We start from the raw sequence: 18,536 nt of genomic DNA on the forward strand, positions 1-18,536 counted from the left end.
GGGTCAGAGAGGAGGGTCTTCATGATCATGGAGGGCTTTGTAGATTATTGGAAGAGCTTTTGTTCCTCATGAAATGGGAAGACATTGGAGAGTTTTCAGAAGAGGAGTGACATGATCAGATTTATACCATAAAAAGATCACTCTGGCCCTTGTATTAATAAAATGTCATAGAGAGGGAAGCATAAAATTGGAGGCTACTAGAGAAATCAAGGCAAGAGATGAGGTGATAGCAACAGAGGAGTAAGAAATGGTCAGATTCTGGAAATATTTTGATGTTGAGCTGGAATAATTCTCTGAGGGGTGGAGGCTGAGTGAGAAAAATAGAGGAGTCAAAGATGACCCTAAGCTTTTTGGCCTGAGCCAAAAGATGGAGTTGCCATTGCCTGAGATGGGGAAACGGATAAATGGACATAGTTTGGAGAAATAAGGCTATCAGGAGTTCAGTCATGAATATGTTAAGTTTGATTTTGCAATGTCTACTAGACATCCAAAAAGAGGCAATGAGTAGGCAGTTAATATATGACTCTAGAGTTCAGGAATGTGGTGTAGGCTGGGGATACAAAATTGAGGGTCCTGGGCTTCCCTGGTGGCGCAGTGCTTGAGAGTCCGCCTGCCGATGCAGGGGACACGGATTCGTGCCCCGGTCCGGGAAGATCCCACATGCCGCGGAGCAGCTGGGCCCGTGAGCCATGGCCGCTGAGCCTGCGCGTCCGGAGCCTGTGCTCCGCAATGGGAGAGGCCACAACAGTGAGAGGCCCGCGTACTGCAAAAAAAAAAACAAAAAAAAAAAACAAAAAAAAAAAATAAAATTGAGGGTCCTCAGCATATACATGGGACTAGATGAGGCCATCAGAGAAGTGAGCTGCAGCCAGATGTGTTCATAACACATAGTACTTAAGAGGGATTTTTTCATCCATGGTTGCCTTAAATCATTTTTCTCAATTCACCAGAGCCATGAGATTTATAAAATGCAACCTGCCATAAAGAACTATTATCTGTCACTTACTTAAAACATAGTCTCAAAGCTTTACAATGAGGATTCATTTGAGATAAGATTAATATACATAAAAATGTCAGTGATTGAAAGAAACATTAAATCCAGAAAGAAAACCCAAGAAAAATGACAACCACAAAAATCACAATAACTAAATTCTTGAAGTGCTGACTGATTGCCATGCATTGTTATAGTTATTTTATATAATTAACTCATTTAATATGCTCAACCACCCCGTAAATAAGTGCAATAGCTACTCTTTGGGCTATATTTAAATAGTGACTTAGATTTGTTATGCTTATTATATTTTCCTTCATTTCCCCATAGAAAATAGAAAGAATATATTGTTCGGAACCAAGAATCTTGACGAGCCCTAAAATTTAGACTTGAAGAAAATTAAACATTTTGACATAGGTGATTAAGCCAAAACGTAAACAATCAGTGCCAAGTAAAAGACTAAGTGAATCATTTCACCTTAGCAATCACAATTCACACCTCTGTGTTGTTATGATGACTCATGCTAGCCAAAACACTCTACCACATGCCCTCCCAAAATTCCACCTGAAATAGTTGGAGAATGGAAAGTCCTTGGCATTCAGCACCAGCAAGATAATATATTATAGTTCACTTTTTTCTGCGCTTACTCTTTTTTACCCTTCCTATTTACCCACTCCAGTCCCCTGACCAGAACCCTATCAAATTTTCAGAGTTCTGCTCAGGAAATCAATTTTTAGATATTTCATGGTGGTTTATTATTTTTAGCTACCATTGATATTGGCCAGAATTTAGGACCAAAACATACTGATAGAGCTAAATGCAGCATAGTTAATCTAAAATATTTTGACTAGATTCTTCTATGAGGTTCTTTGCGATCAAGGAACACAATTTTTCTTTTGGGAAGTCTTTAGCCTTTTTTGATGCACTTTTGAAAAATCGTATGTATGGAGATCTGCACTTATAAGTGCTGTATTTCCACAGGTAATTCACTCACTTACCCATCTCCTTTTCTCAGTTCTGATTTTTTCCTCCTCTCTGGAGGGTATATAGATCCCCTTAAGAATCCTATTAGATTTGGATACATTAATATACCAACAGGTTTGTGAAATGCCATTTTGCATGTTTCCAAGTTCAAATGAAGATGAAATTAACATTTAAAATGTGCGATCTTATCTTTGGGTCCCAATGGTTTATTACATTCATTTTTATGACATCAAATCCACTGTTGTGGTACAGTGAAAAGGGAATTGGACTAAGACTCAAGAAAACATAGGTACTTTTCTTTTAAACTGTTGCTCATTAAATATAACTAAGACTGTCCAGAAATGGATTGAGTTGCAAAAATTGAGGTAGAGAATTTCTCGAACAAAGAGGTGTTCAGCAGCAGCTGTGTAGCGGGAATTCATGCATCAAGTAGGGGCTTGACCTTTAAGGTCTCTTCCAATTTCTGGCTTCTGTAACTCATTTTCAAGGCCAATCCAAACAATTAACCTCACTGTGCCTCACTTTCCTTACTGTAAAACAGCACTGACACCTATCCACCTCAGAGGTATATTCTGAGGTTTACTGAGCTGTTTATAAGACATGCAGGATACTTCATAAAAAGGGGCAATGCAAATAGCAAAGTTTATTATTATTTAAGGAGAAGACAGGGAAATTTTTAAACAGCTACTGGAAATAGCATGTTCTTTTTTTCTCCTCCATATGCTCCACCTGTTCCCAGAGTCTACGTGCATACAATCAGCACTTTTCTGTGTCATATCTGAGTGCGCAGAGTAGATAGATGGCCAAAGAAAGAGTTTAGAATTTGAGCACTTTTGAATGTTATCTTTACATTCAGAGCCCAGATCAAACTCATGTGAAATAAACAGACTCCTTGCTCTCAAGCACTTTTCAAACCAAAGGTGCAATTTCCAATTGCATTACTAGAGGTGGGAGTGGATGCAGGAGGCTCATATTTTGTCTTTTTATTAAGAAAGATTTGAACTTACAGAAAAATGGCAAGAAAGGTACAATGAACTTCTGTACATCTTGCATCTAAGTTCAGCAGTTGTCATCATTTGATCACATTTGCTTTAATGCTCTCTGCTTCTCTCAATATAACAACAGCAACAACAAGTAGTAGTATTGTCGATTTGAAAGTAAGTGACAGACAGCATGACCATTTTACCTCTAAATACATTAGAGTATATTTCCTAAGAACAAGGACCTTCCTTTTTATAACCACACTACAGTTATCAAACACAGGAAACTTAACACGGATACAGTTTTTAACATCTATATCAATATTAATGTCTATATAGATATATACGATATTCTAGTTTCCCTAATTGTCCCAATTGCAGTTTTTTTTTTTTTAATCCAGGATCACTCACTGCATTTAGCTGTCAGGTCGTTTCAGTCTCCTTTGGTCTAAAACAGTCTGGCCTTCCCTTGTCTTTCATGACCTTGATATTTTTGAAGAGTCCATACCAGTTTTACTGTAGAATGTCTCTCTATTCGGTTTGTTTAGTTATCTCCTTTTCTGCATTTCATTTTTAAAGTGTCTCTCCTGCAATGGACTAGAAAATCCATCACCATTGCCAGGTTTGCATGCACCCTTACCATTCTCTGCAATTGGAGTCCCATCCTAGAAGCACTGGGTCACTCTGGCAGGGCTGGCATCCACACACAGGAGGGCCATTAGCAAAGTGAGGAATTGTGCCTATATCAATTTTCTTTCCCTGAAGTAATGACTTGTTTAAAGACAAGTTTTAACTTTTTACAATGAAGTGTAATGGATTGCTGGATTGCTGTAAAATGCAAATAAAAGGGAAAGCTTTCTCTAAATTTTGTCTCCTGTGGACTAAAAAGCTTTTCTAATTGTAAATTGTGTGATGTTTGCTAATGAAGGCAGCAAGGCTTCTTTTAAGCAAACAATTGCTTCGAAAGAGAAATGTAAACCTCCCTGTTTCTTGCTCTTTGTTCTTCCTACATCTTGGGTCTGTAACCTTTAAATCTGCTGATCTTCTCCTTTCCTGAGGCCAGTTCACCTGCATATGGACAAAAAGAGAAAACTAGGGCTTAGTAGTGAGTTTTTCTGAAAGGTAAATTTAGTCCAATTAAAAACTAATCTTTTGTACTGACTTCTCCTTTCTCCTCTATTGGTATTAAAATAAATTTCTTTTGTGAAACAATTGTGAAAGCTCACAGTTACTTTTTTTGAGGAGGGAACCTGTTTATTAACAGCTTCATTTGCCAAATAAAGGCTGAATGTTTTATGCTGGTCCAAATTTTTTAAATTTTTTGCTCTATTTATCCAGATAGTTATTTATATAGTTAGTTAGTCATTCAGCCAGTTAGTTAGTTGATCTTAAATCTCAAAGTCAGGAGGAGCCACTGATTTGATGAAAGAGCCCTAGCTTGGGGAGTCAGAGGTGGAACTAGCTTTAAACCCTGGATCTGCCACATGATAGCCTTACACAACCTTGAGCAAGTTGCTCCAGCCCCCGTCAGCCTCAGGTCATAGTTTACCAAATTAAGTAAGAAGTGATGCCCCATGCATAATACAAGATTCGATGGGATGAACTCCTTCTGTGGGCTGTGCAGACCTTAAAGCAAGATGTGTTCATGTTATATTTCCAGCCCTTAACATGGATGGGACTTGGCATGGAGTGAACATCCAGAAAATGTTTTCCCGTAAAAGTGAATGAATGAAGGGAGAGAATATATTCAACTTTAAATGCCATTAACATGCATCTAAGTCATCATGATAGGAAAATGAACTTCAAGATTGACATTCCATTTAGCAAAGAACAAAAGAGCAGTTCATTGCAGCATATGAAATGTACTTCTTAAATATTTTTCCCATTTTATTTAAAGGCCATGTTGATCTCCCTTGTGGTCATGCTCAAAAAAAAAAAAAAAAAAAGGAAGCGATTGCAAAGCAGGAAGGCGATAGGAAAAAAACAAACAAACAAATAAACAAACAATAAAAACAAGAGAGACTCACAAGCAGCCTGGAGTAAAGAAGAAAGGAGAATGGGTACCGCTTTCTACTCTTTACCTCTCTTATCAAATAATCCAAAGCTATATCTGGTCCTTCAAGCACCAACAATTTGTATTTGTAAGGCATGATGGTGAGGCATGGAAAGATGTAAGGCATGATTTGTAAGGCATGGAAAGACTGAGTGCTAGACTCACAAGCAATTTGAATCCATAGCTCCTCCTATCTTTGTAACCCTGAGTAAGTTACTTAATTGCTCCAAGCCTTGGTTTTCTTACTTGAAATTATGAAGATGATAACCCTTGCTTCATAGGGTTATTGTTAGGATTAACAAATACACAAATCCATGTGCTCAGTTTTCTTCCATTAGGACTCATCAGTTGCTCAGGACAAGTGATTCTGGAAGTAAGAGGACAAGTGACTCACTGGTGCTTGGGAGCCTTCAGTCACATTGGTTGATTTGAAAAGAATCAAGAACCCAGGAAGTCTATCATTCTAACAATTTCTATTTTTATGTTAAAGAAATTAAAAAGGATAATGAGGGCTTCCCTGGTGGTGCAGTGGTTAAGAATCCACCTGCCAATGCAGGGGACACGGGTTCAAGCCCTAGTCCGGGAAGATCCCACATGCCGCGGAGCAACTAAGCCCGTGCGCCACAACTACTGAGCCTGCGCTCTAGAGCCTCCACGCCTGGAGCCCGCACGCCTAGAGCCCGTGCTCTGCAACAAGAGAAGTCACCGCAATGAGAAGCCCACGCACCACAATGAAGAGTATCCCCCGCTCACCTCAACTAGAGAAAAGCCCACATGCAGCAACAAAGACCCAGTGTAGCCAAAAATAAAATAAATACAATTTTTTTAAAAAAGATAATGAGCACTAAATCTTGATACAGTTCTACAACTCCTTCCTTCCTTGCCCTGGTCCACTTGACTCTGAAGAGTAGCTTACAAATTTACTGTACTTCAGGACCACACCTACCCAAGGTACAGAGGAATCTTATAACATCTTAGACACAAAAATGTAGCTTCTAGGGAAAACAAATAACTAAATAAATAAAACAAGAAAATTAAAAAAGTGCATCAAGTCCAGAGGTAGTTGGCATCCATGCTGTGTCTTGCACAGTGCATGCCACAATTTCTATCTGAATAGTGACAAAGCTTAATATTTCCTATTGATTACTTGAAGCTGACACATCCTGAAGGCACAGACTGTGTAATAAAAAATATTCAATTTTCCAATGGTCGTCCTTGAGTAAGAGCCAACATCATGCAGTGTAGCGAACACCAGTTAATATTAGGGGAAATAAGATGGAGGCTTTTTATAGCTATTGGTCTTGCCCTATTAAAGCACTTCTATTAAAAAAATGGTGCAGTTCGGTGGATTCATATTTGTGGTGAATTAAACACTCTTCATCAAGTTAGTTGGCTGTATACACTTTCCTACAATTACCAATGGTGTATTTTTAAAGAATTTGTTTCTGCCCTTATTATCATAATCTTTTAAAATTCTATCGTCTTTTCTTTTAAATCAAGAAAGTATTTTCCCATACGATGTTCAATTATATTAGAAAGAAAATATAATAAGCCATTTATAAATAGCTTATATGGCAGGAACTGGAAGATTATATAGAACAGTCAACCAATTAGCTGGTAAACAGTATGTTATATATAAAAACTTGCTGAAAGGTTTACAGAGGTTTATAACCCCAAGAAATTCTAGTGTTCTAAAGTGAATGGGTGTTATCCATTTCAAAAAGCATCTTTGGAAACTTCAAGCAACTTTTTGTTTACAAAAGTTTTACAGTATTGACTTGATTTGTTAAAGATTTGTGGTGAAAGCTGGAGAGGACAGTTGCATTCTAAAAAATTCAGAATCCTCTTGGGAAAATTGTGCTTCCAGCCACACATACCCACAAAAGGAAAATACAGTATAATCCATATAGAAAGAGGAATTTCATAGAAAGAGGAATGACAAATGAGAAGTCAATAATGTAACCTTTAGGTAGATGGTGTCTTGATACATTTTGGGAATTATATGAGTTTGCCTATAAATGGCAATAAACATACTTTGGACAGAACAGTTTGTTGCATGATTGAATGTCATTTTCTAGGTCTCATTCGTCTGCAAGAGCTCATCAAAGCTCCCTCCAGATATAACATTAAAATCAAAATCCGCCAGCTGCCCTCTGGGAATAAAGATGCCAAGCCTTTACTCAAGGAGATGAAGAAAGGCAAGGAGTTCTATGTGATATTTGATTGTTCACATGAAACAGCCGCTGAAATCCTTAAGCAGGTAAGAGGGGTAAGAAGGAGGTGAAAATACTGGGAGATGAGTTCGTTTATCTTTCTCAGACATGCCATCTGCTTTCACTTAGTGCAGCATGATAAAATGCCAGCAGTCCACTTTAGGCTGAAGATTGCAGATTTCAGAACCCTTTTAAAGAGTCATAGGGCTCAGACCTCTTTGAAGCCACCTGTTCGTATGTAGTTGTAGATGTGTGGTCCTGTGTACATACTCGGAGATATATAGATCCTGCCAGCAGAGATTGAGAGGAGAAGAGTATCATTTCAAGTTGATTAATCATCTCCTCTTTTATGTCCTTTGAAAAAAACAAGCTAGATTTCATTTACACAATGCCTTACTTGTCCTAAATACATCTTCCTCATGGCAAGACCTCTTTTGTCAAACATGCAAGATTCCAAGCACAGTGAAAAAGGGGCATGGAGAGAGTCATGGAAAAGATGCTTCTCTCTTCTAATTTATTACAGACAATGAGCTGCCATGCATTAATCTCCACGGGTAATGTGGGTGGAAACAATAAATTGTGAAATCTTATATAAATGAAAGATCTTAATAACATTAAGAATGATAACAACAGTGTTAATACTTTCTGGGCACTTCAGGATATAGCACTGGTCTTATGTCTAAGAAAGAAAACTCAGAATCAAAATAAAAAATAGATTAAAAATAAATTTTAAAAAAGATTAAACCTAGACTCGTGGTTCTCAACCCAGAGTGATTTCACCCCCTCGGAAACTTCTGTCAATGTCCAGAGACATTTCTGGTGTCGTATTGGGGATGGTGGCATTTTACTGACAGCTAGCAGTTAGAGGTGCTGCTAAACATCCTATAAGACACAGGATCCCCCCCACCCCACAACAAAGAACTACATAGCCTAAAATGCCAATAGTCCTGAGGCTGAGAAACTCTAGCATAAACAGAGACAATGGGAGAGGCAAGCCAGATGTTTAAAATAGAAGCACTAATAAAAAATCAGGGAATTGAATTTTGGGGAAAGTAGGAATAAAATAGCCAGGTTATATTTACTTGGCCTAATGGGTGCCTCTCTATATTTAAGTGGTTACTGTGGCATGAGGCAATGTTCTTACCCAAAATGACACAAGGTGTTATTACACTCCCTAGTTTAAAATGTCTGGGGTGTACTGTTGGGTTGACTGGTAATGGGCACTAATTTCACAAGTAGACCAACCCCTCCATACAAATGCAGAACTGTGTGTTTCTGAGTCACTTAGAAGAGCTCTCTGGGCTCAGTCATCCAGCCTGACTCTCTAGTGCTATATCTCACACTGGAAGGGCATTTCTCAGAAGCCACTGAGTCATAGAACATATTTTAAATTGTGGTTGCAAACAATCGTAGACGTCATCAAGGCTAATCCTCTCACTTTATAGGAGATAAAATAACTTTCCCAGAGCGACACAGCCAGGAACGGGCACTGAACCTCCTTTATCCCATCTGATGCTTTCTCCACAGTGACACGTTGCTTCTCCAGTTAGGCAAACTATATGTTACTTACTTCTAGACTATAGTTGCATTAACAAGTCTTTAGATATTATAAGTACCTCTCAGTAAAGAAAGCAAGCATGCTGCAGTGATGTCAGCAACTAAAGAACTTGAAAGGTGAATAAATATCATCAGCTTCTCTTTATCTTAAGGCTTCATCTGAGAATTTAATACAGTCATTAAAGTGTGTAATGGAGTGTGGGCCAGAAATGAGAAAAACACCCAGATTTTATGCATAGCCCTCAAAATGCCAAGAAGTATCCCTTCCCAAGAGTCTTTCTTAACAGAATCTAGGGACTTCTGTTACATTTAAGAGAATGATTTGCTGATGAGGATTCTCTTAGTTAGAAATCCACTTGGCTCACATAACTGGTCATATCTCTCCCAAAGGGCAGGCTTGGAATAGGCAAGGGAAGTGCCTGATGGCCATGGGCAGGGGCTGCTAGAGTTTCTCCTGTATTTTGATAAATGTGGATATAAAATTCCTTTGATGTAAGTTGTTCTTTCCTTGTGGCATGGAGATTATATCATTCAAAGGAAAATTAGAAATAAAAAAAAAAAAACAAAAAGACACAGGAAATCATCTAAGAGAAGCCCTCTCAAGAAATGTCTGGCAGGGGCAAAGAGAAGTAGGATTAGTTCCACTTTGCACAAGCCATTGGCACAAACATTTTTCTCCATCCTGTCTTACCATGTTTTATCTTGTGTTTGCTTTTCCTAATCACGTGAATGGTACGATTGGCTGTGAAGCTTGGGGGAAGTGACTCAAAGACTGTTCATCCTCTCTTTGTTCTAGACCCATGATCTGAAAAGATTGGGAGGGGTGGAGAACTTTTTTAAAAGCTACCAGCATGAAACCCTTACCTTACTGCATGTGAAAGAACTGTTGCTCATTGTGAAATCACAGCAAAGGATCCAGGTTGGCTTAATGGGCTTCATTTGGACCTCCAAGAGGCTCTTATGGTTTGAAAAGTTATAATGAAGACCATAGGACTTTCTTTTCTAGTCAAGATGAGACACTAGTACTCTGTGTGATTCCATTTTAACTTGCTTCATTAGTCCTGGACAACAACATGTAGAAACTCTTTCAGAGACCTTTCCTGAATCTGTCTGCGGAGTGTCTCTAGGGAGTCTGAGGGTTCAGGAGTTCAGGGTCCTGTTGCCAGCCACTGCTCAACCACCCTTTCTCCTGAGAGAAAGAAAGGAAGGAAAGAGACTTATATCTTTTACTGAGGTACCAAAGATGGTGTCTCGCACCCTGTATGTCATCTCAGTTTATCCTGAAGTAAATTTGGTATTCTCACTTCAGAGCTGAGAAAACTGAAGCTCAGATAGGTTAAGTGCCTCATACAAGGTCATTCTCTGAATAGCCAGCCTGCCCTGTGATCTCAGATCCTGAATGCCTACTTTACCATAACGGGCCCCCATTTCATAATGGATAACCATTCTGAACTAGGCTTCCAGAAATGTCTGGGGAAAACACAACCACTCGCTGCTGGTCTCCTTTAGATGAAATTAGTATTAATAGCTTTTACTTCTTTGGTGACTAAAATCACTGCTGAGAAAATTTTCTCTGCCAGGTCAACGTATCTTTCTCCTCATGCACATTTCCCATTATTTCCCTGTACTTCCCTGCACCTTCATCATATTTTACTACTTTTTAATGATTCTTAAGAAAAAATAAATCAAATGCACTTTAAAGAAGATATTTGACATTTATCTAAAAGTAAAAATTGGGGAAAAGTCTACAATTATTCTTGGGCATGATAATCACTTCAGCAAAGTGATTATTTCTATTCATATTTAACAAGTACTATATGATGAGAATCTGAAAATTTATTTCCCCCAAATTAGTTAGAAATTCAAATGTCAAGACTTGATTAGGCTACAGGGGAGCACGGCTCTTATAACAAGAAATGGTCTTCGTGAATTTCTGCAGTCTGAGAGTGGCCCCAAAAACCAACAGCCCCCACATGGGACCCGTCAGGTCACTGCATGTCTTCATCTCTCCCTGTCCATGCATCACCTCCCAGCAGGCATCCTGCTGCTTTTAGAGGATGCTGATCTCTCCTTAGCCTGTCTTTAATGTGGAAATCCCAGGTCCCCAGCCCCTCCTCACTCCCACACCCCCCACGTCCCTCTGTCTTCCCACTGATGGCTCACCATCCACCGCACTTGCACCTTCACTCTGAGTATGGTTCTCCCAAGGGAGTGGCTGCTGGAAGATGAATTTAAGGCTGAGGCACAGGGGAATTCCCTGGCAGTCCAGTGGTGAGGACTCTGCGCTGCCACTGCAGGGGAACTAAGATCCTGCATGCCACACAGTGCAGCCAAAGAAACAAAAACAAAACAAATAAAGGTGAGGCACAAGGTAGGACGACTCTAGGTAGGGAATTCCTAACATGTGCCTAGTGCCATGCTGGGTGATAAGCAACCATCTCCTTTAATTGACATAATAATCATTGATATAATTAGTACTATCTTTTTTTTTTTTCTGGAAATGAAAATTGAAGCTCAGGGACAGTGTTAATTTTATCTACTGAGCATTCTTTTAATGAGAAAATCTGTGGCCTGCATTATGTGACCCATCCGCCCCCTCCAGCCTCCCTGCCAGCCTCCAGCTTCCAATACACTATTTCAAGGGCACTCTGCCTGGTCATGTAACATGCCCTCCTTTCCCTACTTTATGGCCTTTGCACTTGCAGTTGCCAACACCTGGAACATTCTTTTCCAAAGTCTGCCTCACCTAAGCCTTCATGATTAACTCTTGGGAGATAAAGGAGAAGAAACTATTTTCTCATTCCTTATGACCTTGCACTCTACTGAGTTGCTCTGTAACCCTAATAAAAATCTATAATTAATTAAGGACATTGATTCATTTGTTATCTCTATCCCCTACTATACTGTAAACTCCAAGAGGATGGGAGCTTTCTTTGTCTTGTTCTCCCAAATCCCCAACATCTATTACATTATTTGACACACAACGAGTGACCAATACATCTATGTTGAATGAATAGATGAAATGAATGATGCAAGAACTGTGCTTAGAAGCTCTTAATCAGTAATCTCCCAAATCACCTTTCTTCCACTCCACTCAGTATGCTGAACTCTCAACTCTTCCAAGCACATTTGAACAAGTCACCCCTCTGTGCCTCAGTTTCCTCAAAAGGAAGGTTTCATTCAACCCTGAAATTCTGTATTATTAAGAACTATAATGCATTTGAGCTAATGATTCTTCTTCCTGAAAATAAATTTGCCTCTTTGGAGAACTGCAGAGTCGTTTTCAAATCCTGTAATAGGATTGAGAAAGCAGGTCACTACTTCAAGCATAGTGAAACCTAATGGGTCTCTGATAGGGAGGGAAGGGATTCAGTGGTGCTTCATCTAGCAGGGAAGCTGTTTCAGGGCTGGGCCAATTCCCTGAGCTAGAGAGTGGCCAGTGGATGAGCATGAACATACTGTTTCTGACTCAGGAAAACTGCTGTCTTGTTTACATGAACAAGTGCATCAGAGGGGAGATGTTTTTCCTCCTTCAACACTCGTGGCAATGAGCATTAAGCTATAATTGAGCCATTAGCCTCCATAGAACATTTTAGTACCAAAATATTTTGTAGAATTATATTGCATTTTCTCCTGTCAACATTTGTGTGCTTTTGTTTCTATTTTGTTTTTCTTTTGTTTCAATTAACATAAAAACAAGACCAGGCAGAAAATGTATTTCTTAAACGCTTGGCTTCCCTCTGCTAAGAAGTGCAATGGCAATGCTGATTAATCAAATAATTTTGTGCATGGATTTTTGTCCCCACATAAGTTATGCCTAACATCTCTGACCAAGGCAAGCAGAGGTAGTTAGATGGGTTTCATTTCATGTTTTCACAGGACAGAAGTACCATCAGCCTTCATCTCTTAGGACAGAAAACATCAAGTCAAGCAGTACAGCTGTGATGTGCTAAAAGGTTGCAATTCTGTGTTTGGGACCTGCACCAGCTAAGTCAGATCCCCAAGTCTGTTATTTCTAATCATAAACACATAAAATAAGCCAAAGACCTTAGGGCTACATTTTACTCAACACTTATTATGTGCCAGGCACTGTGCTAAGCAAGTGAAATGCATCACTCATTTAATTTTTATGAGAAAATTCTGCATACAAGAAACTGACAGATTTCAGAGAGATTTTGTAACTTGCCCAAAGTCACAGAGCCAGCAAGTGGCTAAGCTGGGATTTGAAACTTATCTCAGGATTTAAAAGGAAAAGAAAGTATCCTATTCTGTTACTGTTATGTACACCAAGAAGTCAACTGATTCTCCAAGTAATGGAACCTGGAACACATTTTAGTTAAGCTTCATACTTCTTGGATGTGTTATTTCCTTGATTCTCAAACATCCAATCATCTCTAGTTTACACAAGTTCTCAAGAAATGTTGTTTATATTGAAGCCAAGTAGTGAATGTGGTGTGGACATAGTAAAGAAATTCATTTTTTCATTCAACACATATTTGTTGAGCACTGATTGAAGGTGATAAAGATACAACAATGAAAACAACAACAAAACCCCAAATCTCTGCCACCTTAAGGCAAAAAGAGACCTTGAAAATGCATGTCACAAGAGTTTAGCTATCTAATGCCAATTTACTGGTTGGAGACCATGAAGCTAATTTCTAAAGCAGTAGGGGACTGTGACTAGAGTCTTAGACTGAAAGTTGGGAGATGCAGTTGCAAACTCTGCTCTTCCCCTAATAAGATGAAATAAATGCCATTTATTGGGTAGTCATTGTGTGCCAGAATAGGCTATGTATTTGACTGGAGTGTTATCTATTTACTGCCTCAAAATATCCCATGTTACAGATGAGAAGAATGAGGTTCCAGAGCATACACTCAATAGCAAGGCTGGAATTTCAAACCAGGGTCTAATGTGCCTCTGATCTGAGTTTCTTAGCCCGTCTTAATATGCTACTTTGAGCGAGTCTGTTTGTTTTTCTGAGACCCAGTCACCTCACCTGTAAAATAGGATTGTTGGATTAGATTCTAACTGTTGCTAAGCTTCCCTCCAGCTCTGAGCTTCCATGCATACAAGGAATCAAGAATCCTCTTACTAGCATCTAGACATAAAGAACTTGCACATTGCCTTGTACTTAGTAAGCTTTCAAAGAAATGGGGAAATAATTAAGCAGTTCATTCTTTTGTAAGGTTTTTTAGAGTCCTTTGGTAGTCTTTGAGATACTTAATTGATGAGAAGTTCATTACTTTGGATAAATCCTGACAATGTAATAATGTTGAATCTCAGTTTATACTAACTGGATGATAATTTGCAGTTATATAATTTTTTTTGACAACACATTCCTATTCTAATTATGTTTCTCTCAGGCTGATATTAAAATCTCTTTACATTTCCTGAGCACATAGTTTGTTTGGATTATAAAGAGCGGTTCATAGATGTGAGTATGTTATTAATATACACAAGAATTAATTGACCTCTATGAATAATCAAAAAGTTACTGAAAGAGTTTGCAATTTGTTTGTATTCTTAGTGTATAGGATGCCCTTTTGAGGATGCTTTAAAACCTCCAATGAGTAGATTTTGAAAAGGACTTAGATTTGTTTCAATCCAAATTGAGAGGTAATAAAAATCACATATGTGCCTCAGAAATGCTCTAATGCTTAATTCCAGCTACATCAAAATTTGGCTGTAATAGGCAATAAGAGAAATTATCTTTGCAAGGAAGGTGGGGGTAATTTAAAAGGAATCATGTAAGGAATTTGAAGATGTGTATAACAAAAAACATGTCTTAAGCCTGTAGCAGGATCAGTGATCCTCAGCTCTATTCAAAATTTTGAGGATGTCTGTGCCCCTCGTCATGACTTTCTCAGGAGAAAAGATCCATAGCTTCTATCTGATTCCCTAAAGAAGGCTGAAGACTGAAGTAGGTTAAAAATCACTTCATTATGTTAACCATATCTGCTTCTTCAACCCTTCATAGATGCAAGGTTTTACCAAAAATATCCCTCCACCCTACTTTCCCCATGACTGTTAGCCACATACTTTCTGTTATAAGCATGATTCTGTAAGATCTAAATGTCACCATTTATTCAGTTGACATGTATTGGCTGTTTTCTATGTGCTAAAGACTGTGCCAGGGTAAAGGGAGAATAAAGTGCTGTGAAAAACTTCAATGTATTGAATGAGGTTATTCAGTAGAGGACTTAGTTATTTGTTCTTTGCTGCATCTGTAAAATAGGAATGTCATAGCCCATAGCTCATGCTGTTTTGAGAAATGTTAAATGTGACAATGCCTATAAGGCACTAAGCTGCCCACCACTGATGCATAAAGTATTCCACATGTTATGGATTAGCATCGCCAGTATTATTAGTGATATGGTATCTAGGCAAAACTACAAGAGTGATACAGTGCTTCCCAATCCTAACTCTATCACTGCATCACCTCCTCTATCATATCACAATAGTGGTTCCCAAACCTCCTTTCAGTCTGAATTACCAAGTCTCACAATCTTATGAGGATCTCATCTGATGTCATTAAATCTCCATGCCAGACTTAACATATCACATCTTCCTACTCATCCTTTCCCCCGCCAACCAGAAATACCATTCGCTTACTCAAGCCAGAAACCTGGGAATCTCCTTGACTCTCCCTCACCTTTCCTACTTATTAGTTACCAAATGCTGTAGATTCTGCCTTCTAACTATGTTTCAGATTCTACCTCCTTTTCTCCATCACTTTCATCATCTTCCTCCTGTGCTAGAACAATTGATCTCTCAGTCACAAGTCCCCTCCCTCTCCTTTTCTCTACCCAGCCTCCATGTGAGGCTGTTCATTTTAAATAAAATATCTGATCTTACACCTCTCAAGTTTGAAATTCCTGAGTGCCCGCCCCACCCCTTTATTGCCTTAAGTATAAGCCCGCATTGTTTAGCATGCCATGCAAAGCCCTAAGCACCTTGTGTCCACTGCCATTATAACATCAAGTACACAAAAATATCTATTATTATGTGTATCACACAATTTTAACAATTGCATTACAATTTTTTTTTACAAACTATCCTTTCCTTTTTTTTTAAAGCAGTACTTTTTTTTTTTTTTTTTTTTTTTTTTTTTACTTTTCTGAAGATATAAATTTATTTATCTATTTATTTTTGGCTGTGTTGGGTCTCCGCTGCGGTGCGCCGACCTCTCACTGAGATGCCCCTCCCCTCCCGTTGCGGAGCACGGGCTTCAGGCGCACCGGCCTCAGCAGCTGCAGCATGCAGGCTCAGCAGTTGTGGCGCAGGCGCCCAGTTGCTCTGCAGCACGTGGGATCCTCCCGGACCAGGGCTCAAACCCGTGTCCCCTGTATTGGCAGGCTGACTCCCAACCACTGTGCCACCAGGGAAGTCCCAAACTATCTTTTCTTCATGAAAGCTGACCCCATTAAAGAGGCCAAAGTTCTTCTTGAAAGATCACTAAAGGGATTTAAAATTGGAATCTAATTAATTCTAATATCTAAAGAGATGTTATAATAGAAGAGCTATGTAGGTCTGAATTCCTGACAGAAGGAGGAAAAGTGAGTGAGGCTCCCCATAATACCTGCAGCAGCATCCATGGTACAACCTTTTATAATGGAGGCCAGCTCTCTGAACAAGAATAGAGGGGCAACTTATCAAGCTCTCTTGGCTTGATGGATTCATTCCTCAAGATAAAGATCCAATTCCTGTCCTTCTAACTTTGCTCTCACCAAAGAACCATATGTTTTTATTTGGGTTCTCAAAGTACAGAAGGACTTTGTACAAATTACTGACTTTCCTCCCACATATACCTCCTATTATAAATATAGCACAAAGAGCCCAGGATTGAAATCAAACCTGGGTTCAAGTACTATAACTATGCTCACATCTATAAACTGGGGATAACACTTCCTCCCCAATAGTAGATAAAGAACCTGTTACAGCAGTGGACATGTTGTAACACTCATCAAATAGTAGTTTTGATCATTATTGTTATCCCTTTAAAATATGAGTTTGGTTAATATAAATCAGTGGTTCTCAGCTCTGGCTGTACGTAAGTATCACCTGGAGAGTCTTGGTGTCACAGATACCAATGCCTAGAACATACCCTAGACCAAATAAATCAGAATATTTAGGGATAGGGTACAGTCATGGGTGTTTTCAAAGAGTTCTTTGGAGATACTAATGCACTCAGAAACACTGATAAAAATAATTGTTTTCTAAGCCTGATAGCTACTAGATAAATTGACAAAATAAAGTCATCTAAAAAGCCAAAAATCTGAGAAACAGGACCAAAATTATGATAACTTTATTGTGCTACAGAGATATCATGAGACCAGCAAGACCACCATTTAGTGACTACATGACTAATCTCTCCCTCCAAAGGTCACCCTCAGGCAAATTTAAGGTATAGTTTTTATTACCACCATTACCAAAGAAGCTTATTGCACAAAGATTACAGTGTATGCAACATATCCTCTGTTAAATTTCCAACTTCAAGATTCGTTCAGTTCTTTGCTGTTAAAACTTTTCTTCTACTATAGTCTTTCTTATACCTCATATTTCCACCAATTTCCCTTGGATATTGCAGAGAGTTTATTCTTTGGGTTCATGTAATCCTCCAAAAGCTCCACTCTCTCCTATTTGCCACGTTGCCTATTTCATTCTGCTAAGGGAAATCTTTTTTTTCCTGCTCTGTTGTCAGCAAACTGTACTCCTTAAATAGCATAATCTCTTCTGCTGTGCACCTGGATGATGCCATGTGGCTCTTCTAGTAGGATTATCTTCTGAAGCTAAACTAAACCCCATTGGGCTCCACTCCATTTATTAATATCTATTAGTATCAGCCTCCCTTCTTCTTCTGACCATACCTCTGGAGAGAAGCCAATAAAGGAATTAAGACTGAAAGACACTCTCAAATAGTGCAGCTATTCCATTCACCTACACTGTGTGGAATACTCTTTGCTTTCCTTTGATTTCACTTGGAGGCATTAGGAAAGTGACCTGGGTTTGTAAATGGCATAGCACTATCTTCGAATGGAAGGAAAACCCTAGACTCTTTGTGAGTAGCTGTATCTGTGTATATGCATGTGGTTAGTATATGTACATGAATGGAGGGGCACAAGGAAATTTAGAAAGTTTTCAACTTCAAACAAGTCATTTTTCCTCTTGATACATGCTCTTGATATCAAAACACCAAAATTGTGCAATCTCATAGGCCATAATCCCAGAAAGATGAGCAAATGTGGAGTGTTGGTTTCATATTGCTGCTGTAACAAATTATCACAAATGTAGTGGCTTAAACAATAAAAATTTACTCTTTTACAATTCTGGAGGTCAGAAGTCTAAAATCAAGCTGTTGACAGGGCTATTTTCCTTCTGGAGGATTCAGGGAATACCTAATTCCTTGTCTTTTCCAGCTTCTAGAAGCTGTCCTCATTCCTTGGCTTGTGGTCCCACATCACATTGCCTTTCATTCCCTCTGTTTCCATCTTCACATCACCTCTCTACCTTCTGACCATCTGCTTCCATCTTATAAGAACCCTTGTGATTACTCTGGGCTCACCTGGATAATCCAGAGTAATTTCCCATAAACTAAGATCCTTAACTTATTCACATCTGCAAAGTTCTTTTGCCATGTAAAGTAACATATTAGCAGATTCTGGAAATTAGGATGTGGACATTTATAAGGGGCCATTATTCATCCTACTCCATAAGGATATGGGTAGTTTTCTACATGTCAGGGTTTTCAGGGATCCAG

At 38.9% G+C, this 18,536-nt stretch overlaps 1 protein-coding gene across 1 annotated transcript in view; it reads left to right on the forward strand.

Moving 5' to 3' along the window:
* LOC113623593 (glutamate receptor ionotropic, kainate 1-like) overlaps positions 1 to 18,536 on the forward strand; it is a 77,997-nt gene that overhangs the window by 38,080 nt on the left and 21,381 nt on the right. Inside the window, exon 6 of the mRNA XM_027113092.1 lies at positions 7,087 to 7,268. Coding sequence (XP_026968893.1) covers positions 7,087 to 7,268 — 182 coding nt within the window. The remainder of the gene's footprint in view (positions 1 to 7,086; positions 7,269 to 18,536) is intronic.

Source organism: Aethalodelphis obliquidens, unplaced genomic scaffold (assembly GCF_003676395.1).
Source record: "Aethalodelphis obliquidens isolate GAN/ISIS:26980383/991018 unplaced genomic scaffold, ASM367639v1 scaffold1, whole genome shotgun sequence".
Classification (NCBI taxonomy): Eukaryota; Metazoa; Chordata; class Mammalia; order Artiodactyla; family Delphinidae; genus Aethalodelphis; species Aethalodelphis obliquidens.